This window comes from Patiria miniata, unplaced genomic scaffold (genome assembly GCF_015706575.1).
Source record: "Patiria miniata isolate m_02_andy unplaced genomic scaffold, ASM1570657v1 HiC_scaffold_17, whole genome shotgun sequence".
Classification (NCBI taxonomy): Eukaryota; Metazoa; Echinodermata; class Asteroidea; order Valvatida; family Asterinidae; genus Patiria; species Patiria miniata.
In genome coordinates this window covers 15207215-15231836 of record NW_024037055.1, presented here as the reverse complement: position 1 = coordinate 15231836, position 24622 = coordinate 15207215, and the positions used below count along the sequence as shown (strand labels likewise).

The 24622-nt window shown below is 43.1% G+C and overlaps 1 protein-coding gene across 1 annotated transcript; it reads right to left on the bottom strand.

Moving 5' to 3' along the window:
* Positions 1–801: 801 nt before the first annotated feature.
* LOC119723943 (integrator complex subunit 4-like) lies at positions 802–23521 on the bottom strand. The gene is made up of 19 exons (XM_038194861.1): positions 23431–23521; positions 22163–22313; positions 20920–21075; positions 19971–20077; positions 19091–19264; positions 17785–18000; positions 15948–16067; positions 14635–14809; positions 13405–13610; positions 12655–12797; positions 11844–11959; positions 10027–10160; positions 9142–9293; positions 7978–8071; positions 7283–7366; positions 5917–6122; positions 4539–4836; positions 2637–2757; positions 802–1945 (listed from the first exon to the last, which is right to left on the bottom strand). Exons 1-19 carry the CDS (start codon positions 23491–23493, stop codon positions 1788–1790), a joined length of 2874 nt encoding a protein of 957 aa, XP_038050789.1. The 5' UTR covers positions 23494–23521; the 3' UTR covers positions 802–1787.
* Between the last annotated feature and the right edge of the window lie 1101 nt (positions 23522–24622).

The following is a 24622-nucleotide window of genomic DNA, read 5'->3' as shown; positions in this document are numbered from 1 at the left end:
GTCCTAACCGACGCAAAGAAATGATGGTAATTCCCCATTTCTCGAAAATTACTGTACATGAGGTGCAGCAATTGCACAATGCTATTATTTACTCACAATCAAGTAGGATATTTTGTGACATTTTGGCAGTTTCATTTTTGAATGTTTGCAGATGGCTTCCACTATCTTCAAAGGTTTTTTCTTGTGTGTGATGCCTAACAGGACATTAAGATTGTCATTTGAAATAAATCTAGATTTGTAAATATGTTTGTCAGATTTCAAGTGTGTACTTATTTACCCTTCTCATGCAGTTCAATAGTGGTACTATAACCTAAATAAAAGTTGCAATATGGAAACATTGTGAACAATGAAATTAATATATCCTTCACAAAATCGCGAGGAGGGTTCCCTAATTTCAATTTGTGCATTTGCTCACAATGCAATAGATACATGCATGATCTTAAGACTATGTAGAATATGTAAAGACAGTATGAAGTGGGGTGTTTTTTTTTAGGGGGGGGGGGAATTTCGTTTGTGTTTAAAGTATTTACTTTACTTTAGCTTCAATGTGTATATTTGTGTGACACATGAAATAAGCTTTTTGAATTTTTCAAGCTGGTCTGGTGGTCCGATGTCGTGAGCAAATTTATACACCTCCCCAATTGCAATCCTGCGTACGGGCCTGCATCAATGACACATGGAAATTACCCCACGTCTTTCTTTGTTCTCATGTTTCCCAGTTTCCTGTAAGTTTCGTTCTCTAAGCTGCAGCTTGTAGCCTTTGGGGCAACTTCTTTTTAAATAAATAGATCTGGAAATTGATTTTCAGGACCAACCTCTCTGATTTATTAGTTTCTTTTGTCAATTTTTTTTTTAACAATATAGAAATTACTGTTAAAAAACTAATCTCAAGCTATAAGCTAAACAGTCCATTGCACACAGACAATTTTACAGTATGCAAATTGTATTTAAGTAGTGCAGCACTGGACTGTTTGTACTGCACTGGTTATACAGACAATAGCCACGACATAACTCACAGGATATAAAGGGATGTGCTGTTTTATAAATATGCTGTTTTAAACAAGTAGGGCCTATGTTTAAAAGTGGCTAGGAGCCTAGACGCAGATAAAGGCCCAAGCCCAAGGCGAGGGTCATTAACCAAGCACATACTTTATTTCTGAAGATTTTCAGAATGATCAATAAATTCTGTGAATGACCTGGTAGATAAGATCATCTAGCTTACGGCATAAAAATTTGGGGACCATTGTATAATGTATATTGTATTTGACAGGAATCAGACTCGGACTCGCGTACTACTAAGACTTGGCCCTGTACTAGGTCCTGGATGTGCTCAGTACTTTCGCGAGCGTCATAAACGTGAAATATGTTTTATTTTCCCATTTATCCTGGTTTTCATTTTGAAAATTACCCAAGAATGGCATTCAAAATCTTTCTTTTTTTGTTGTCTGCGAAGTTACCAAGTGCTTTGTAAAGTTAGTTACTGGTACCGATCCCATATTCAGGAACCATTTCCAGTCCTCAACGGTTGTGTACCAGGGTAACCGGTACTGATGCAGATCCCTGCAATACTGCCAGAGTTATAATCGTCATCCAGTTAACTCACATACACGTAGCAGTTCGTTGTGATAACGCCCTCTCGCGGCAGGGTTATCGCGACGGCGGGTTATCACATATCTACAACAACAATGTCTTGCCCCAAGACAAAGTGGATGTGTTGCTTTATGAATATACACTATTATTAACAAGGCTTTTATCTTCTTTAAACAACAATGGCGGCAGACGCAAAATCATCTCTTGGCTGGCCTGGGCATGACAAACACTTTGACTGGCTCACACAGATGTAGCGTTCTCTGCTTGCTCACTCGGCTAGATCCTTTCACTGTCAGGTCTCCGATCCGGTCAGGGTCGTAGGTCATCACCACGGATACCTGTATCTGGCAGGGATCTGTGGAGGACAATGTAAAGTACAATAATGAATAGCTTAAAAATGAGACACTGTTAAGTTGCCCTTTGAAATACTGGCTGCAATATTAAAGGCGTAGGGTCATCTGCTTTTATCCTAAAAGCATACTGCTGCCCGAGTAATTCTCAAAAAGCTTACTTGGCTTAAAGACTAATGCGTCTATCAAATGACCCCCCCCCCCCCCTCCGCCCCATGTCCAATGTTGGGATTTTGTCACGTTTTTCATGCCCCAGGGTGGGGATTTTGGTCCCTCAAATTACATTGTTACCATTGGCGTACTACATGGAAAGGCAATCACTAGTGTGCCCCATGTATGTATGTCGGGGCATGGTTGGGGATTGTCACTTAAATTTAGATCAAAATCAATCAAAAGATCTTCCCCAAGAGAAGCCTGGTTCCCAGTCCCTACACCATCGATTCTGATAAGGGTCAGGAACCAGTCTACACTATGTGAACTGGATTTTGTTTAGTAAGACAAAATTCGGATAACATTCATTATATCTGTAACTCTATGGCAGATAAGAGTAAATGAATAAACATTAAAAAAATACCGCTTTTAAAAATAATTCAAATCTACCACAAACTGAGAAAATGTTTCGTTTGAAACATGTACACTTGAATGAATTACATTTTTTTCGCAACCTTTCATTTTCATGTAAGTATGAATACGTACCTGACCACATTGCATGAGACACATAGACTTGCGCATGTAGCCTATGCCTTAGCGGAGACAAACTGTGAAAATCCGACGTCTTTGGACTGAACAATTGCTCCTGGCTGTCCGGAAACGTTACCTGATTTGAAAATTACAAAAAAAATTACACAACATGAGAAATTGTCAACTTTAAACTAGAAGTATTCAGGCCAGTTCGTACTTCCACGCTTTCAAGCAGACCCAGGTGAAAAAGTAGGAGAACAGTAGGATCGCAATTACAACCAAAAAACAGGACAAAAGTAGGACTTTGGAGGACAAAATCAGGATAAACGTAGGACTTTTGCAGGCTTTCCAGGAGTAGTTTTTATTGATACTCACCCATGTCCAGACACATTTGTTTATGGTGTAAATCGAGGATTTTCTTTTGTTCCTCTTCCCTTTTCCTTTGTTTGTACTATAACTTTTTCGCAACAGCTCTCATTGGTTTTGTACACATTTTCTAATCGAGGTTGCCCTCGATTTGGTTCCTGGCTTCGATTCACCGATGATGTTGCACGTGTGTGTCCTCGATTTACACCATACACAAACGCACATCATCATCATCCTCATTTGGCATGTTTTGCACTCAACACTTGTGCTCCATCCTTGACTAAGCTCTTGGAAGTACAGTTCAGAAGTACTCCTGCACCCAAGCTTTTCATTGTGTGATTTACATATGATTTACATGGTTGCTATGCGTATAGTCTTTTTTGGCAGTGTACAGCACGATAGCAAAAATAGTGAATGACATGTGACTCACTCTCGGCCAATCAAGATACAGAATCTGTTGGTGGGGTGTTATAATAAGGGAATAAATGTGTGCTTTGTGGTTTTAAATACTACGTTTAAGACAGGTTGGAGTCTGGATGGGGATAATTACTCGAGCCAAAGACGAGGGTAATTATCAGCATCCAGTTTCCAACTAGTCTTAAACAAAGTGTTCAATACCGACCAAGCACACATTTATTCCCATTCATAAATACCTTTTGGGTAAAAAATCAACACTTTTCAGTCCAAAAGTCAAAACAAGGAAAAATTATTAATTTTTAACCCTCTGGCTTTATATACAATGGCAAGGCCCTCTGGTAAATCATTCCTTATATAGAGATTGACGCACGCGTACTATGTGATGTGGCACACAATAAAGATGTACCGGTGTAGTGTGAATTTAGGACTATGAAATACTGACTCACTGGTAGTACTGTGCATGCCTACCTCAGGATTGAGAACGTTCAACCAATAAAACGGCGCTGGCACTGGATATCATAGGAGTCAAAATTGCATGTGTTTCAGACCAGCCAGCTATGTCTTTATCAACCATTTAAAACCGGCCACGTGACGGGCTCTCGACTAATAGCAATGGGTCAACTGTCTGTTGAATAGAGAATATTGTCCATTAACTTGAACCCCAACTCCCTTGCATGATTTATTAGGAGCCATACCCATCCTGGCAAATGCCAACACCATATGGGAAACTGCACACACATATTTCTGCCTTTGATTCTAGAGGTGTGCCAACCCAATATAAAAGACTGTCAGTTTTGGGGTACTGTACCCATCCTGAGGGGCCTCGTAGCCGAGCGGTTAGAGTGTGGAGCTACGGAGTGGAAGGTTGGCGGTTCGAATCCCATTCGGACCAAAAACTGGAAAACTCTCTCTGACGACCCAACAGTAAAATGGGTACCTGATTCGTTCAGGGAAGGTAAGATGGCGAGAGGAGAGGACTGGGCCCCGCCACTCATATGCCGCGCCCAAGACACAGTGGACCTCTAACATCCCACTGCCCCTACGGCCAGTAATGGCTATGGGATCTTTACCTTTTTACCCATCCTGACAGATTCCAACAAAACATGCCGTTGGGGTTTGATGGGTTAACCCTACCTGTATTCGGATCCTGTTGACATCCTGCACGTTGTCCAGCGTGCAGTCGACGCCGATGGCCAACGCCAGTCCGGCGGTGAATCTCAGCGGATTATCGGAGCCTCCGGCCGGCTCGCGTATCGTCGCCGTCGCTTTACTCAACTTGTTGGACGGGAGAAGCGAGGGGATGCCGTGATGGAGTAGCAGCGGTTGAAGGAATTTGACCAGGATGCCCCCCTTGTTGCTGTCCAGCTTGTGCATCTCCGTGAACAGAGCCTGAGTGAAGCTGTCTGGTTTAACACCGGTTGCTACCAAGTGCCTGCGATTTGAGGACATCACAAGGGCAATAAGTACCGAATTGGATTAAGGGGTTATTCTATAAATTTCAGGTCTAGTTTTTTCCTGTCCCTGTTACATCTGACATCTATGATTGTACAAGTCTGAATGCACTTGTTAACACTCCCTCTCTGGCTGGCTGGCAAAAAATAATAATTTAGGGTGCGAATCATCCTTATTCACAGCTGAGAAGCTGAATTGCAAAATACGCGGCTACAACGTGGTCGAGCCGAAGGCATGTAAAGGCACCTTTAGCAGCTGCCAAACATCCCATGAAAGGCTGGTCTATGTAACAGACCATGGGCCGTGGTCTATGATATGTGAGCAGATTCGCTGATTAATTAGGCAAGATAACCGCCTCTTGACCTCTAGATTTTGACCAATCAGCGTGCGCTTTCTGTATCAGGTCTTTGGTCATACACAATGGATAAACAAAATCCTGTGTCACGCGTAATGCTTTGGTAATGAAATGAGGTCAGGATTTAGTAAAGTCGACTCCGATTGGCAGGTGCGCAGCTTGTATGAATCTGCATGGCTAGACATTATATACAGGAGACTTGCTCCGTGGATAACGGGTGATACTCAGACTAATGAAAGGCCCGCTCCAGTCAATTTCTTTGTTCAACTCTTTAGAAAACTGACTAGGTGAGTCAGTTTTCCTTTCTGGTTCATATGAAACTTTGTAATAAAAAGCCGTATCCTCTCTGAGCGATCCCCGTTTGCTATTTCCCAGGTCTGTATCGTGACTTTGGGCGTGACCCCTAGCTGCATGGCATACATGTATAGGGGTTCATGGCTTCTGACTAGCGCCTCTTAAACAAAGTAATTGCCTCAATAGGGCTGGACAGCTCAGTTGGTAGAACACCGGAACAGCAATCCAGAGGTCGCAGGTTCAAGCCCTGCTCCAGTCAATTTCTTGTTCAACTTTTCAAAAAATACTAACACTTTTGATTAATTTTGTTGCTGCACAAACAAAAAATCCACAACACAATGATCCGACGTGCCAAAACACAACCCCCCCCCCCCCAAAAAGAAGACAACGAAGAAAGGTAGTATTACGTACCTGTTTAGAAGTCCGAGTCTGTTCAAGTAGTGCTTACAGGCAGTCTGCGTGGCGGCCTGTTTGCTACCACTGTTGTTTATCTTCCCGCGCAGCTGAACGAGAAACTCCAACGTCCAGCCGCGAAACCTCATCTGCATGATGCTAGCCTGCTCCGATACGCTGCAGCCCAAGAACAAATGCTCCAACTGGTAGCTCAAGTCTAAGATCTGAGCGACAACATCGAGAAGAAATACCAAGTTAGAGTGATGAATATAAACACATGTGTAACCGAGCTGGAAGGTTACGCAGAAGATTTGAAAGTGACACTGGGATATAATTTCACTTAATTGATCAAAATTTTATTACTACAAAAAACCAAAAACTACAAAACGACAGTCATTCTTCAGCAGTCGGAGCAGTTGCGGCCTGTGTACCTTATGCCTCGGGATGTTCGGGCAAACTACACGTATGCATGTACACGATGTGTGTATGCACATGCGGCGTGCTAACCATGACAAAACCACGTACGAAACACAGCAAGATATGGACAAGCTGGCTCGCAATAAGGTGTGGTTGGCTGCAGCGACGACGAGCAGTCAAGTGACCTACCCATTCTTGCTTACTCTCCGAGAAAACTAGCGAAAAATTCAAGGAATGTGCGTCCGAATCCCTATGCTTTTATAACACTGCACGGAATAAAAGGTTTTTCGCACTGCATGCCATGTGCAAATTGTTACGCAACTCTGTATGCTCTATTCAACGGAAAACACAAGAGGGCGCTCGCAATGCTTCGACAACTTTCGCATCGCTGTTTATGTTAAAAATATAAGACGTTGACAAAGAAACATTTTACAGACGGGACCTGGCAGCATAATTACAGGAATTTAAGTCCGGCCGGTCACACATGGTTTAAAGGTAGAAACATCATTTACAGATATCCAAAAAGTAACTAACCATATTATTGTAAAAAAGTTTTGGTTTAAAGATAGTCACAACACCACAATATGTATCAAAAAATATATGCAAACAAAATATAACGGAATGACAGACATACAATGTGTAACCAACATAGATAATATAGGAACGGTTTGAAAGATACACTTTTCCACTTTAAAATGAGACATCAAACATCCAAATCTGATCATTTTGGACAGAGTTATGAGTAACTTTCCAAGAGAGTTCAAATTGACCATGGGACCAAGTTTTCAATTTTAGGCATTGGGACAAAGGTAGCATAATTGCCTCTGTGTTGATATTTGCCTGGCCTACAAAAAAAATGTGTTTAGCGAGTCAACACAATTCTAAACACTTTCTTGCTATCACCTCATGCTAACAATGTTTTGTAAACATGTTTAAAAAGTCGTAGAGCTGGTAAAAATTTCCATACCTGTGTTGCGGCAGCCAGCATTGTGTCGGCACTCTGTTGTGGACAGAGAGGGGCGGGTACGTTCCATCGATCCTCACTCAACGCCTGGTAAGCAATTGATATGAACAACAGAATTAATCCACTTCACAAAGTCTGACCGGAAACAGATCATGGAGCTGTAATAAGCCCAGAAATTTGCTGAAAAACAAATGGGTTACCGGCAAATATGAACATGTGATGCGTGTTGCTTTTCACCGGTTCTGCGCTGATTTTTGCTAACAAAAATATTTGTTAAACAAGATTTTGTTGTTGCTTAATGGCTCAGTGAAATGGGGTCCAGGGCTGTTGGTCTGACTGAAATTGAGAGAAATCTTTAAGAGACTCTAATGCAACAGAATGAAAGACATATCATTCTTCAAGATGCAAATTATAGAGAACAGAAAAGGAAAAATTTGACTTGTTTTTGACAAAAATTTCAGGGGCAAATCCTGGAATTGGCTTTCAGCTGGAAAGTCTATAGGGAACCAATCCCCCCAACCCCCCACCCAACCCTTTGCCCAGGACCCCCCCCCCTCCCCCACCAATAACAATTTGGAAAAGGTAAAAATAAACACTGAAGTCCCCCTCCAGAACATATGGCCCCCGATAAGTGCCTGCTGCTACAAATTGAACCCTAGTGACGTCACTTGTTACATTCAGGGCTTATTAATACATACCTTGTACAAGACGAGCTGGCACTGGATGTATTGAGCACAGAAGTCTGCACGTGCCGACAACCCTGATTCCACTACACTCACTCTGTGCAGATCTCTGTCAAAACAAACAAAATGACGCAAATGAACCTACGTAATATTAACTGCTGACAGAAATTGGCATGGTCAGTTAGAAATGTATAATAAGCAACACGATTACCCCAGATTGGGAAAAAAAAATTACAAATCAGCTGTCTTACAGAACCATGTGGCCCATCAGGCCTGTGTTTATCTCCAGTTGCCTTGGCATGAAAGGACCAGTTTCCTTGGCATGAAAGGACCGAGGATATTTCTATTCCCCCTGGATGGGATGCCAGTCCATCACAGGTTACTCCCCCGCTAATGCTGTTACCCATTTATACTCATTTATACCAGTGAGCGACAAATGGGGCTAAAGTGGCTTGCCCAAGGACACAACACACGGCCAGTGGCAGGATTCGAACCCGTGGCCCTCTGCTCATGAGTCATTATAAGCCTAACCAGGTTTACTCCCCAGCTAATGCCAGTACCCATTTATACTCCTAGGTAAAGAGACAATTGAGGGTGAAGTGGCTTGCCCAAGGACACAACATACGGCCACTGGCAGGATTCGAACCCCTGACCCCCTGACCATGAGTCACTATAACCCTACCCAGGTTTACTCCCCAGCTAATGCCAGTACCTATTTATACTCCTAGGTAAAGAGACAATTGAGGGTGAAGTGGCTTGCCCAAGGACACAACATACAGCCACTGGCAGGATTCGAACCCCTGACCCTCTGACCATGAGTCACTATAACCCTACCCAGGTTTACTCCGCAGCCAATGCCAGTACCTATTTATACTCCTAGGTGAAGAGACCAAATGGGGTGAAGTGGCTTGCCCAGAGACACAACATACAGCCACTGGCAGGATTCGAACCCCTGACCCTCTGACCATGAGTCACTATAACCCTACCCAGGTTTACTCCCTAGCTAATGCCAGTACCTATTTATACTCCTAGGTGAAGAGACAAAATGGGGTGAAGTGGCTTGCCCAGAGACACAACATAATTATGGTCACTGGCAGGATTTGAACCCCTGACCCTCGATTGTGAGTCAGAAACCCTGACCACTAGGCCACACTCCCCTGAATACCAATTTTCACTTGCCTGATGACAAGTTGCATGAGATTGACAGCGGGCTGTCTGGTCATCGTATCCAGATGCTTGACTTTCTCCAGAGTCTGGCCGAGGAATGTATCGTGACTCTGCCCTTCACTGAGTGGCTTATGCGATGACTCCAAGCTCCTGGATGATATGTACTGCGGGACGATAAAACAAATGCATGTTATAAATCGTATATCGGGGTGCATTCCACAATGCTAACGTTTGCCAACGTTGGCATGGGTGGCGCAGTGCAGTGCTCGCCTCTCACCGCTCTGGCCTGGGTTCGAATCCCGGCTCGGGTCATATGTGAGTAGAGTTGTTTGTTGATTCTCTCCTGTGTAACATGGCTTTTCTCCAAAATACCCCGTTTTTCCTCCCTCTGCAACAATCTGAGCTGCGCTTCATGGTCTTTGGCTCGACCGTGTTATAGCTGCGTTTTTCGCTTTCCAGCTTCTGCCCCCACGTGAATGTGCTTCAGCCAACCAGGATAAAGAATCGTGCAATACGACACGAAGTACGCCACGACCAACTTTAACTCTGAATGTGCTCAAACCCAGACAAGTGTGTATTTGCGTGCAATCGGGCACCCCCTATTACTCCTCTTTTGTTTGTACTCTTACTTTTTAGGAAGACCTCCCATATGTTTTGTACACATCGCCAAATTGGGGACCTTTGGCAATTGGGGACCTTATTGTCCTCTATTGTTTAACGTTTGCAGAAACAAACTCAGAGCAACTTTGCGAGAGCATCAGGCGATTGTTGGAAATTATGCGTTCCAGATTCCCACCCAGTGATTTTCCCCAACTTCTCCTTGTAACCATTGACAGGGTACTTGTGGACGGAGTCTATGGTCTACTTTACACGATTTGTCTAAATTTGAATCGTTACCTTGACGTAAGGCACCAGGTGGGGGAGGCTGTCCCTCAGATATGAGTAATGTCTGATTGTGTAGTCAGGAAACAAAGACACCATGGTGGGGCTCTCTGCTGCCGAATTCAATATCAGAATCATCACACCGATGTCTAGAACCATAATGTCAAGGATTAAAAATAAAGCATTTTTTTCACCCGTTGAAGTAAAACCTGACATTTGCGCATTTTGCCTAGTGTCCTCTTTGTACCAATTTCACTGACTGACTGACTGACTGACTCCCCGACTGATTGACTGACTGCACAGCACCCTCTAGTCTGGAGTATCACCCATTATCCACGGAGCCCATTCTCCATATGTGACCCGCTCCACAAAAATGAGTCTGTTGTGGCAAAACTGAAATTTTGAGTAAACTACATTAATAAACTGGGAATGAAGTAAGCTTTCATTTGGTATATCACGGACCTCTCTAGGACGTTTGGTTGCACTGTTGTGCCTTTTTTAATTCTGTCAAGTTTTTGCAAAGCAAGAAATGTCTCAATGAAGAAAAAAGGGTTTAAAAATTACAAATACACTGTAACTAACCAAGAAAAGCACCAAAAATCATAAATTTGTTAGTCTTTTTCTTACAATATTTAAATTTCTGTGTAAGATATCTGAACTAAAACTATCAAACAACCAAAATAAAACAAAAACAAAAAATCCAAATTTTGAGCAAATTTTCACGGTTTCCATTTAAAAGTGGTAAAAGCTGGAATTCAAGCTATGCGACATCAGACTCATTTTTGCAGAGCGGGTCACATATAACGTCCGATATGTCTTAGCATGCAGATTTATGCAATTCTGTGTCTGAGCCAATCGGATGTCCACTTTACTCAATCGTGATGTCATTTTGGTTCCCAAATAGGGACTAAGTGTTTGATTGGTCAATTCGAACGCAGTGTTTTATAATATGGCCGGGCGCGTATTGCGTAACATAATACAGAGCTCACAACCACAGCCTTTGTTGCTGAGGCTAGGTTGTTTTATCCATGTCTATGACGCGCCAACGGGAGAATGACTGAAGACCCGCTATAGAAAGCGCCCACTGATTGGTCAAAATCTAGAGGTCAAGAGGCGGTTGTTTTGCGTAATTAATCAGCAAATCTGCTCACATATCATAGACAGCATCCTCAGCCTCGGGGGTTAAAACTGCCAAATCCCACCTCACAACAATCACCCTTGTACTCCTACTTGTACTTGTGGCTAAGTAATTATACTCATGGAAATATACTCGACTACAACATAACTCAGGGAATACATACGTGCTTGGCTGGCTTTAAACAAGTACGTTTCAAACAGGGGCCTGGATACCGATAACAGCTAAGCCAAAAAAAGGCAAAAAGTCAAATAATTTATAAATTCCCAATGATTTTGTTCAACACTTTTACTTCGTGTTTTGTGAAACACCCCTCTAGCTATGTTTATAGTATGTTCCTTTTACGAGTAGTACTAGAAATCTCCTTATATGGAGATTTGCGCACATGTGCGCGGCGTTGCCGTTGTAGTGTGAACTTAGGACTCTATGAAATACAGATTTATTGGTAGTATTGCGCATGCCTAAGTGAAGAGGGTTCAACCAGTAAAAAAGTAAAAGGCACAAGACTTTATAGGAGTCCAAATTCATGTGACACTGCAAAAAAAGTGTTTAAAACCAGTTGGTGTTTTATCAAATGTTTTATCAAACCACCCATGTGACAGACATCAAACCACCCATGTGACGGGCTCTCGGCCAATGAGAATGGGTAAACTTTCTCAGGTGTTTATGATTATTGGTTCAACTGTGTTAAGGATACAGGCAGGATCGTCCATGTCTGGTTCTGGTGTGTCGAAGTATGGATGGGTGCCCAACAACTCCGGTACGAGTGTTAGAGTCAGATCATGATGGGCTATACCTAGGTGCTTCAAACAACTGTTGGGGGAACAACACAATAGATCAGAAATAAAGAACACCTTCAACTGGGAATAAAAAGGCTGGGGAAAAAAAAACAAAGACAAAGATTTATAAGATGGCATTTTGCATCGGGGTGATGTATTCAAATTAGGTTTTGCCCTTCACCGATGTATAAACACTGTATACTCAGTGTGTTACCTCCCGAGTGAAAGTTGGAAAAATCACTCGGGTGGGACTGCGGTACCCGCTGCTATGTACATTACATTCGAACCAGCCAACCGATCCCGTTAGCTCGGTGGTCGAGTGGTAAGACATCTGCACTAGAAAGCAGGAGGTTGTGAGTTCGAGTCCCACCCGAATGATTTTTTTTTTCCAACTTTCACTCGGGAAGTAACACACTGAGTATACAGTGTTTATACGTCGGTGAAGGGCAAAACCTAATATGACAGACAAAGATGTTATGGATCAAATTTAATAAAGGGAAAACAAAAATTATGGACTTAAAGCCAGTTACCTGAGTGCTAATGCAAAGCCAATTTGACGTCATGAAACATTCGCTGCAAAACTTACCAGAGTTGAAATGTTTTCAACTCTCTGCAAATTCACAACGTGTTAACGCGTTGTGACGTCAAAAATGTGTTTTTCGACTTGTGATTATCTGAATAAAAGTTTGTAATATAACTTTGTGTAGAACCCTGTGTATATGTACTTACTTCCAGATGGAGTGTTTGTCTTGAGGATACTTATTCAGATTTCTGAGCAGAAAGTGCAGTGACCTACTCAGGCAGGATTTGGTTGCCAGGATGACAGTGCACAGAAGCTCGTGTAGCGCCTCCCTAATTTCCCCCGAGAAATCCTAAAAAAAAATACACCGATCAAAGAAACCTACAAATAATCAAATGTCACTTCAACTCTTGAAGATATGGCTGCATCCGAATCAACTGTCTAAGGCTAGGTCTAGGTCCACGCCCATTGAAAATACGCGGGGTTGCGCTGATAATAGTCGTAGCCGTAGTTATGGAAGCCCGTTTTGGACACGGCCTTTCTTATCTATCAACCAGGTTCATAGATGGTCAGTCAAAAAAAAGAAAACCCAAATGGTGGCCCCTATTTTTAGATGAAGTTCTGCATGTGTAGCACGTTCAAGATCTAGGATATGAAAGCCCAAGTAGTAAGCTTTCTATTTAGTAAACGAATCATTCTTATCGCTCACAATGTACTTTTCCTGGGTATGGACTTTTAAACAAACACATTTTTGTAATTTTGTCTAATGATTATCAGAATAAAGGTAAGTGATACTTCAGCAAAATGAAGACAATTCACATATCAATTTTGCTGAAAGCACATAAAGACAAACTATATTGCAAATATATGATTTAAAAAAAAAAGCGACAAGGAAAAATGAAGCAGTCTGGGACGAGAACCTTTTTGAATATTTTTACTCGGCCTAAACTGTTACTTACATCCAACACACCGAGGATAATTTCCAGCTGATCCTGACGAAGCACTATGTGCTTAGTGATCTTTCTCATGCTGTAGATCGCATTGAGTCGTACGCTCTCGATCTCATCGTTGAACATGTCGACCAGGAAGTCGAGGGACATTCTCGCAAACGACGGCGAGTGTGACGCCAGTTCACACAGCGAATCCAAAGCTGCTGAGCGGACCTCTGTGGAATAGAATTCAAACACAAAATTGCTTAAAGGAATATCTAACTATAATTCCGAAAATCTCCATGTGTCTGTGAGTACGTGTTCATCTTTTCAAACTGTGGGCGAAAAATACCAGAGAACAATATCGTCCACGATTCCCAGCACACGTCCGCGATAGAGGTCGTGTACAAAACCTATGGGAGTTTTCCTAAAAAGTTAGAGTACAAACAAAAGAGGGACATTAGGACGTCCATGGTCGGCAGTGTCAAGTTTGAAGTTGTTTCAATGAGCGATTCTCAAAAAAGCTGCAAAAAAAGCAGCCTTTTCTGAGGTAAACGTTGCAGTATATAGCCTAGACCACCACGCACTGCATACCAGATTTTTCTCCGTATGTACGTGTTCTACATAACCCCCAAGGACCGACACACGGGGAGAACAACAGATCCTTTCAGTCCTCAGGAGTTGGGTCTTTTGTTGTAAACGGTCCTGTGTAGTAAGTTGTTTGCTTAGTCTATGGGAGAGTGTTATATTACAGGGACAAAGTGAAACACAACGCATTGTCCTCGAGAGTATAGTAAAACACGACTGTGTGTACACGTATGTGAGTGGCAGGATGGGCACATGCATTTTGTGTTTAACTGAGCAACCATCCCTGGGGGTCAACTGAGCAACCATCCCTGGGGGTCGACTGAGCAACCATCCCTGGGGGTCGACTGAGCAACCCTCACTGTAGAGAGATACCATTGTCCAGTAGGGGTGATTATCAGTGCCAGGGGATGACGACATGTACAAAGTGCGCATTCAACGTGTGAGTGTGCGTTCAACCTGTGAAAACAACACCACTGAATCGTGTGCGTTATTTGCATGAGCAGTTCTCAATTGCCCTTCCGAACAGGCACATTTTCGAGCGGCGCTGCACTAGTACGATCAAAAGTAACTTACCAAATTACTATCAAAAAGCTTACTCGGATTAAGAACACAATCCAGATCAAGTCTAAGACCAAGACAAGCTGAAGCCAAGGAATTTGAACGCCGCCATACCTAAGAATTCATCTTCCAAGCCGTGTACAAATGCACCGCAGGCTCCACTATTGATGAGACTGATGTTGCCGGGATCTAGGTGTTCCTTCGGTGCGTCGTCGTTCCACTTCTGCCCAGTCGACCAATCGCCCGACGCATAGCTCTCTTTCTGTCGTTCGTGAGAAGTGCGCTTCCTCTGAAATGAGCAAATTAGCAATTGGTGATGAATACTTAAAATAAACAACTGTTCAACACTTAACTCAAACATTTGGTTCAAATTCTTTAACTTTTAAACATATCAATGAAGGTACATACTACAGTATGTCCACACAAAAAAAAGTGTCCGTCTAAATTTTTTGAAATAACAACAAAACCACGAAGTAAATTTTGAGAATGTTTAATATTGCAGATACTCCTTATCCTTGGCCTCAACCCATTTGAGTTTTATTTGATTTCACTCACGCCTCACTACACAATGGTCGATTGATCACAACGACATTTTAGGACACTGTGACCAAGTTCCTTGCCTTAATTAATTCAGTGCTTGGATATGAAAGCTGTGGAAAATCCTTCATGTTGTGAAAAAGGGCTGCGGTTGGGATTGGAATCATTTGCCTGGCTATCAGTCATCATGGCAAGACATCAGTTTAATGCTCAAGGGCAAAAGATGACTGATCGATGCAGTTTGGGTCTGCATTGGAAATCTCACTGCAACTCTTATGTCAATTTAGAAACAGAGGCCAAGTTTGCGCAAGGACTATAGTTGACCAATGGTTAACTAACGTTTGCCCGAACTCTGTCTAGTCGACGATGGTTGACTACGCTAGTCTACTATTTGGAACCAGCCTACTGGGGTTGGTTGCATCGCTGGTAACCAATAGCCGCGCGCATTCATAACGCTAGCAGAGAGCCAGGATCCCGAAGTTTTGCGATGACATTTTGACCAGCGTTTGACTAGTGACGTTCGCACGTTGCTATTAGTGCGCAGGCGTTAGGTACGTCACAAAATCAACCACTAGTCGACTAATGGTCCTTGCCCGAACTTGGCCTAGGCTTAGGGCCCGTCTCAATTCATATCTGGGACGAGTTCCGGACAAGTTGCTGGTAGAATCATTCACTTTGTCCGAAAGAAGCTCTGCATTTGTCCCGGACACGTTCCGGGCACATTTTCATTAGCAAACTGCTTGACTCACTGATACTGATAAATTCATTGCGGGAAGATTGTAGGGAAGTTGTTCAGAATCCTGCAACTTATACCCGACACAATGCCCGGAACTTGTCCGGAACTCGTCCCGGATATGAACTGAGACGGCCCTTAAATGGGATGAGCTTACCCTTAGTCCTGACATGAGTTTCTTATCGAGTGTTTGCTGCAGGAACTTTGGGCTGACAAGATGGAGCGACCCCAGCAACCCGACGGCCTCAGCTCGGACATTCATGGACGGGTCATTCACCTGGGAAACATCAATATATAAATCCGAGATCATTTGCAAAGTTTGTTGCATCGTGGAACACAGGATGACTCAATGGGAAAAAATTTCACAAGCTTACCATGGTGGGACTCGAACCCACTACCTCCTGCTTACTAGTGCAGATGTTTTTCAGCAAGACCACCGAGCTTGCCAGGGTTAGCTCGCTGGCTTGAATCAGAGGCCAAGTTCGGGCAAGGACCATTAGTCGACTAGTGGTTGATTTGTGACGTACCTTACGCCTGCGCACTGATAGCAAAGTGCGAACGTCTCTAGTCAAACGCTGGTCAAAATGTCATCGCAAAACTTCTGGATCCTGGCTCTCTGCTAGCGTTATGAATGCGCGCGGCTATTGGTTACCAGCGAAGCAACCAACCCCAGTAGGCTGGTTCCAAATAGTCGACTAGCGTAGTCAACCACCGTAGACTAGACAGAGTTCGGGCAAACGTTAGTTAACCATTGGTCAACTATAGTCCTTGCGCGAACTTGGCCAGATATGGTAGTGGGTAACGCAACGGATTATTATTATACGATGACTTTGATGAGTTTGGGAGATGTAAATTCCATATCAGGTTTTGCCCTTCACCGAGTGACTGCCATATCAGGGTTTGAGTCCCAACCGTGTAAGTTTGCGAATTTGTTCTTGCAAGCCTTCAGACGAAAATGAGTATACAGCAGTGTTGAAGTCGAGTTGCTTGGGTCGAGTCCGAGTCCCAGTCTCGGGCCGAATCCGAGTCGGCGTCTAGAGTCATTTTGTTCAAGTCCGAGTCCTAGTTCGAGCCAGAGTCTTTGCTGATAAGTACGTGTACAGTTAAACCTATGCATTGTACGAAACAGATGTGCATGGACACGGACACACATGCATGTAAGGGATAGGTAAGGGATGAGCTGTCGCAGGTTATAGGGAGCGGCGCAGTTAATAACGCACATTATTATTTGCAACACCACCTGGAGATAGTGGTCCAGTACAGTTCGTGTGCTTAACCTTTTACCCACTGTAGCCACCGAAACCGCCCGCGAACTCTTTGGTTTTATTGATTTTTCAGTGAATAAATACAGTGTAATACAATGACGTCCAGCTGCTAATGGGTGAACGTTCTCTGGCGTTGCTTTGACATTACTTTCGGAAAGAAAATATCAGAATTAAGGTACTTTTTTTTGGTAAAAAAAATATGACTCACGAGTCACAAGACTTAAGTGTCAAGCCTGAGATATAATGGTTGAGTCCAAGTTCAAGTCCGAGTCGGAGTCCAAGTCTTTTGTCGATGTAACTTGAGTCGAATCCGGGTCACCAAATTGCGACTCGAGACGGATAATTATGTCATTGAAGGGCAAAACCTGATACCAAATTTACATCTCCCAGGTGTTGTACATCTGGGGAAGTGTGGCCTAGCGGTAAGGGTTCGTGACTCATGATCAGGGGGTCAGGGGTTCGAATCCGGCTGCTGGCCATACGTTGTGTCCTTGGGCAAGGCACTTTATCCCCACTTGCCTCTCTCCACCCAGGAGTACAAATGGGTACCAGCATTAGCTGGGGAGTAACCTGCGATGGACTGGCATCCCGTCCAGGGGGAATAGAAATATTCTCAGTCGTTTCATGCCACTGAAACCGGAAATAAACGCCGGCCTGATGGGCCATATAGGCTCGGGACAGACTTTACTTCACCAGGTGTTGTACATCTACAACACTGGCCTCCATTACCATTTGGCAGATGTTGGTGAATCCATCGTCGATGAGCCGTAACTGGTCCTCGCTGGATCCCGGCACGGCTAGCATCTCCTCAGGGTAGACGTGGCTCAGCACCCAGACCAGCTTGAGGGCGGCCAGCCTGACGCCATCATAGTCGTCCGTGAGTGCCTTGACTGACTGTTGGTAGATGGACAGGTCCAGGCGCTGCCCGCGCTGATGTAGAATCAGCTGTAATCAAGAAATATGATGCATTCTGACAAAATGAACAGGGCATAGGTCGTAGTGGAGAAAAATGCAAGAAAAGGAATGGGGTGATTTATTTTTTTGATTTTCAAATTGATCAACAGTTATTAAATCTCTGATATGTCTGCTACACATCTTTTCAAGAAATATTCATAAATACCAAAGACAGTTAACCCATTCCCATTGGTCGAGAGCCCATCAAGTGGCCGGTCTTAAACGGATGATAAAGACATGGCTGGCTGGTCTTAAACACTTTTCCAGTGTCACATGAAATCTGGACTCCTTGGAAATCCAGTGCTTTTAACTGTTTTATTGGTTGAACGCTCACAATCCTACCAGTGAATCAGTATTTCATAGTCTAAAATTCACACTAGACCAGCCCAGCTGCATTTTGCGCAACATGCGCGCCAATCTCCTTATAAGGTGGGGAGTTGTAGAGGGATATTCCATATCATAGTCAGAGGGGTGTTTCATAAAACATGCAGTAAAATTGTTGAACAGAATGGTTGGCAACGTCTAGTTTTTGACTTGTTTTTGGACCGAGAGATTTAGTTTTTTGACCGAAAAGATATCGCTTCGCCTCGGGTAATTATCAGCATTCCAGACTCCAACCAGTCTTAAACATAGTGCTTAACACCTGCCAAGCACACATTTATTCCCTTAGTATACAAATCATGGAATAAAAGTGTTTTTATATATAGGAAACACAATTGGCATCTTGTTATGGTTCGTAACTCATCATGAGGTCAGAGGTTCGAATCCAGCTGCTGGCCATGATGTCCTTGGGCAAGCCACTTCACCCCACTTGCCTCTCCCCACCCAGGAGTATAAATGGGTACCGGCATTAGCTGGGGTGTAGCCTGCGACGGACTGGCATCCCATCCAGGGGGAATAGAAATATTCTCAGTCGTTTCATGCCAAGGAAACCGGAGATAAACGCTGGCCTGATGGGTCACATTGGCTCATGACAGACTTTACTACTTCTACTGCTACTAATTCAAATCTTCGAAGTAATTTGGATTATTTTTAGTTCAGTTAGGCTCTGCAATCAACAAATAAGTAATTGTATACAAACCGTTGACTTCAAAGCACTCTCTCTGACTCTAGGATCTTGATCGTCGATGTACGCACAGAGAAGACGTTGGAATCGTTTCTCCTCCTTCTTACTTCCAGCTTTGTCCACCGTACTGAGAGTTCCAATCAGGGACAAGCACTCACAACGCACAGTGTGATGGAGGTCAGACAGATGCTGTAATGAAAACGTGATTAAAGGTAGAGTATATCATTTGTCTTTGTGTATTTTTTTTGTTTGAAGCAACAAAAGTGCTCAAAATCTAAAGAAGGGTTCTTAACAACTAGCCTGATGAAATTTTAGCTCAGTGAATGCTTTGCGTTCTGAGACAACAATATTCTAGGATCTCAATTTCAATTCAAAATTTGCCAAGCCGTGTTTTGAATTGTACCTGAAATCAGTGTCCGGGACTCATTCTCATTCAGCCGATTGCAGCTTTGCAATGTTATTGCACCGAACCGACGAATTATAGCAAACGTGCGCACGTGTGCGTTGCATGCACCCATTCATGGCTTTTCCGATTTAAAAACGAAGTACTAATAGACATTTCTAAAGATGCGTCTTTAGAAACATCTTTGGAAATGACCTTCTTTTTATATTTTCTTCAAAATGACAGCATGCCAGAAAGCATTATGTTACAGGGAGTTTAGTGCCATTATTATCTTTAAACCAAGTATGATTTTCAACAATCATTTGTCAGTTACTTTTTGGATAGCTGCAGATGATAAACTCTACCTTTAAAGGTATGTAAAATCATTTGCTTTTTGTGCCTATTTTTTGTTCTTCGTTTGAAGCAACCAAATTGCTAAAAAAATTTACGTAGGGTCCACAACAACTGACATGTTGACACCGCATGGCGAAAAAAATAATGACCACAACTAACCTGTTTTGCAGCATCGACCATTTTCTCGTGAAGATCAGCATGATCGAACAAAGACTTGCCCAGAGAAGTCAACGTTGACAACAACTGCACCTTCAACCTGTGGGAGTCTGTGATAGATTTGACAACAATCGTAATGCAACCATCAAAACTTGTCAGATGATCCCGAAAGGTGCATTTTAATAATTTAACAACTGAACAAAAAAATTGACCGGAGCATGGCTGAACCTGCAACATCCGGATTGACGTTTCAGTGCTCTATCAACTCAGCTATCTAGCCTTATGTTGGCGGTACCCCATTTACCAATGTCTTTCTACTTTTTTGTCAATTTTTTTTTCTTCAAAATTCTGCTAAATGCAACAGAATGCAACACAGCTGAAATGAGAACCCTGCTAAATGCAACAAACTGCTACAGTAGATCCTGTTGCATCAGCCTTGGCACCATGCAGTTACCATGCAAAATGCAACAAGATGTTACGCAGGACGAGACTTGACTGCTAACTGCAACAGTGTGCAACAACTCGTTACCATTGTAGCTTTCTGTTAAATTTAGGAGGTTAGGGTTAAAATTATATAGGATCATTTGCATTTATCCCAAAAGTAATGTACTTTATTATCAAAAAGATTACTTGGATTAAAGATCGTTCTGGTGCTAAACACCCCGTGAAATTATTCCACCTGGCTTGCTGTCATTTGGAAGAAATCAAGAAATGTCGGTGTTTTGGGAATAAAGAGTGCAAGTGATGAAATCATGTTTCGTGCTTTAAAGGGTTGTGCACAATTTTCCACTGTTTTCCCGAAAAGTCTAATCCACTGAGCTGAAACTTCAACAGATTAGGTTTTTACCATTCTGCGTTGGATTTTGAGTGCAAAGTATTGGAAATGAACAAAATGCATGAAAAGCAATGATAATGCTTGCCTTAAAATTCTGTAAACATTTTCCCAACTGACCTGTTGATGACAGAAGAGCTAGCAGATCTCCCACAAGTGTCGCGGCATGGAAACCCGGTGTTAGAGCAACTTGACTTAATAGATGAAGCAGCTTCACCTTGACCGAGACGCTGGCCTGTTGCTGATACTGTTTGAGAATACTCTGCACTACACTTTCTATTTAAGAACAAGAAAAAAAAGAGGAAAAAAAACCTCTCAAAATCTCAAGTTTCACAATATCAGGTACATGTGTATGTGTAGAAAAAAAATCAACTAAATTCTGTTTTATACATGTAAATACCAAACAATAACAATTATTGTGCTATATGAGCACAATATGTGCTCATATAGTGCTTTATACCAAAGGTCTCAAAGCGTTTCACAATTATTACCCCTGTTCATCAGGCCATGAGTCCAGTTTTCTGCAGCAGCTCGAGATCAGCGCATTCTGGTCTCTACCTTCACAGGTACCCATTTATACTACTGGGTGGAGAGAGACAATTGTAGTAAAGTGTCTTGCCAAAGAACACATGCACCATGTTCCCCGTTGGGGTTAAAACCCACATACCACTGCACATGAGTCAAACACCGTAACCATTGGACCACAGCTGTCCACAAAACAAGACAAGCCTATCATTTTATAAAGTCATTTTTCGTCAGAGAAATGTGAATTTTTATGTTCGGTTTTGCCCTGCCAATGTAATTTTTAAACAATGTATATCAGTGTTGTTTAAGGGTTTGCAAGAAAGACGTCTGCACTAGTAAGCTGGAGGTCATGGGTTCGAGTTCGAGTAAGCTGGTGAGTTTGATTTCGAGTCCAGCCTAGGGTTATGGTGCGTGTGCCCTTGGGCAAGGCACTTTGTTACTCACTGCTTCCCCATCCAGGAGTAAATGGGCACATGTGAGGGCAGAGATGGTTATTGTGAATGATTCAAGCTGCTTTGGGCCGAAATGACGGCATCAAGCTGTATACTCCCCACGGAGCTGAGATTGTCTTTGGAATGTTTCATTGGCCCGATGATCAGGGGTAATAAGATTGTAACGCACTTTCCTCTCAGTTTAAAGCGCTATATAAGTATCTGTTATTATGAAATGGTGTCCAAGGTCCGGCCAAAGACCTCAGCACAGTGCATCCTCCAAATCAGCCACACACTTTTGCCATATAGCCTCAATCCTGCAAAATCCTTCATTTTTTTGCGAAGAGGATTGTAGAGGATTTTGGAAGGTCAGGGGAAAGGTTATTCAAATACGATGCGAGATTAACCTGTTTGGGTTGTACTGAGCGGAAGCTTGTTGCCGAAGTCCAGCAGAAGTGTCAAAGCCTCATCCACGCTCCGTCCTTCCAAAGACGGCAGATCCAAGGTGCTCTGTTTATGTCTGAGGCATAGTTTCTTGGCTTGTGGTTTGACCTCCTCCTATTGTAAGGTAAAAATATGAGTGAATTTAAAGTAAGAATTTTAAGTCGCAGGTTCAAACCCTGCTCCAGTTAATTTCTTTGTTCACCATTAAAGCTACAGTCCATCAATTGCAGCTATTCAAAGAGTAACTGACAAAATTATTGTTGAAAAGCTACCTTAGTTTAAAGATAGTAATGACTAATGGCACTAAACTCCCCATGAAACTATTCTCTCTGGCAAGCTGTCATTTTGAGGAAATCAATGAAAGAAAGCCTTTCCAACGATTTCCTAAACAGGCATCGTTGGAACTGTCCGTTAAAAAGTGGTTCGTTTTTGTATTCAGCAAAATGCGCGCAAGCGTTGATATTTCGGGCTTTTCCAAAATGGCTTAACTGACACGATCCGACCCAACCCGAAAATCGCAAACGCAAACGACCGAAACCAACCTGACCCGACTGAAATGATGGACAAACCAACCCGACCCGAAGTCGGTTTCGGGTCGGCTTTGCACAACATTAGTTCACACATCAGTTGATTGAGCAGGCATCTGGTGATCCATGGAGGGAGATTCATCGAGGATCTTCCTCGATGGTTGATCATGTTGATCATTGATTGTCATCAGTCAATCACACCCTGGAGGAAGTCTATTCCCTCCTCCAAGGCTCCATGATCGCACATCGCAGAATTGATTGATCGTGAAAAATAGATTTTGTGTGATCAGTCTCATGATCATGCAAAATGTTTGACAAATTCTACTATGAGTCTATGTGCATTGACCAATGCGCTTGTACAATAGGCCGATACGACACCAACTGACCAATCCATGCCTAAGTGAAAGATTGCATGATCTCGCACCCAGGTCCCCCCGCCCCCCCCCCCCCCACCCCGGAAATGGAAATTGGAAGTGGAACTGGAAGTTGAGGATCGCATGTGGTGTGGATTAACGTCAACAGCATAAACCAGAATTTTGTAAACAATGTTCCCATCTTCAACATGTTCAATGATCTTTTTATCTTCTTGCCATCTTGGCATATTTCCAAAAATCCAACGCAACCCTTTGGGAGTTAGAGCAAGGAAGCCAGTTTTTTAATCGGCCTAGGCCTACGACCCTGTTGATCGCCTATTTCATACTTGCCTGAGTGACAGTCGGTGCCTGTACGAACTCTTCGTACGCTCTCTTCTTCAGATGCGCCGCCATTTTCGATGCGACGAGTACGTATCGTACGTACGATCGATAGGCCTATAAAAATTACTAGCCTACGTCTTTTTTTGCCGATCGAAAACGACATACACCGTGCGACCCGTGGGGCGCCCTCATCGCCGGCAATCTGCACGTGTTCTATCTGATCCCGCGCGTATCTTGTCAGTTATGCCTGCCATATAATTACTTGTTCCCAGCCATCCAGGGCGGATCTAGCTTTGGTTCAAGGACGGTTACTAAAATAAAAAGTAGTTTTAATTATCTCTCACAATAATGCCTCTTTGGACCAAATTTATAAGGGCCTTGCATTTTTATTCGAATTAGCGATTTAATCACTCCGTTGAATTCGGCAACTAATTAACCTACATCCGATTATTCCGACGCGTACGTTCCGACTGCACCATATCATATTCCACTTAATTGTTCAAAGCAAAGGTGTGATAACTTTGTAGCCATTTCCTGGGTACTAGATCTGGGTGCAATCAAAACTTTCTTGGCGCGACTGAGACTCACTGGAACGTCTGCGGGCATAATTCTGCAGATTGTGGGTTCTGGAGTCCTGCCCGTCAGCGCTTTCTATCAAAAAATGTATACTGAAATTAAGTATGTCCTAAAAAGATTTTTTTTGGTTTTTTTTTTTTTTAAATATTGGTTGTACCGGAAAGGTTAAAGTTATACTCCCTGCGTTCACAGTAAATCAAGAAACGCGAACCTCTAGTTTTCCAACTGCTTATGTCGCAAATTAATTATTCATGTGAGGCCGAGCCCCGAATTTCGCCGCTCGTACCCCGTCCGGCAGACAGGAGGGGGGGGGGGGGGAAGTACGGGCCGGAAACCGCGAATCCGCTTAGTACGCGTTTGGGACTTTGAAGATTGGGTTTTCAGTCCCTACCTGATTCCGTGGGTTTCCCCCAGACTTTCTTCTGGGCTTTGTCCCTCCCACCTCTAAATCTATAATTTCTTCTCATTGTCCGAGTCTCCGAGTCTAATAAGTCGCCGGGTGTGATGTTTCCCCTGGGTGCTTTGCCGACTATGATACAGAGAGTGATCCATCTTGCGCGCCTACGGCGCTATGGACTTTGGTCACAGCACGGAGCTATATCCATGGTCACACCGGAGGAATATT

Bases quoted from the DNA above. Each gene is read 5' to 3' on its own strand.
- LOC119723943 (XM_038194861.1), bottom strand. From the start codon at position 23,493: ATGGCGGCGCATCTGAAGAAGAGAGCGTACGAAGAGTTCGTACAGGCA. The intron at 16,068-17,784 runs GTAATGGAGGCC...GATGTTTCCCAG, and splicing joins TCACCAACATCTGCCAAATG to GTGAATGACCCGTCCATGAA. The intron at 6,123-7,282 runs GTATGGAAATTT...GTTGTCGCTCAG, and splicing joins TGCTGGCTGCCGCAACACAG to ATCTTAGACTTGAGCTACCA.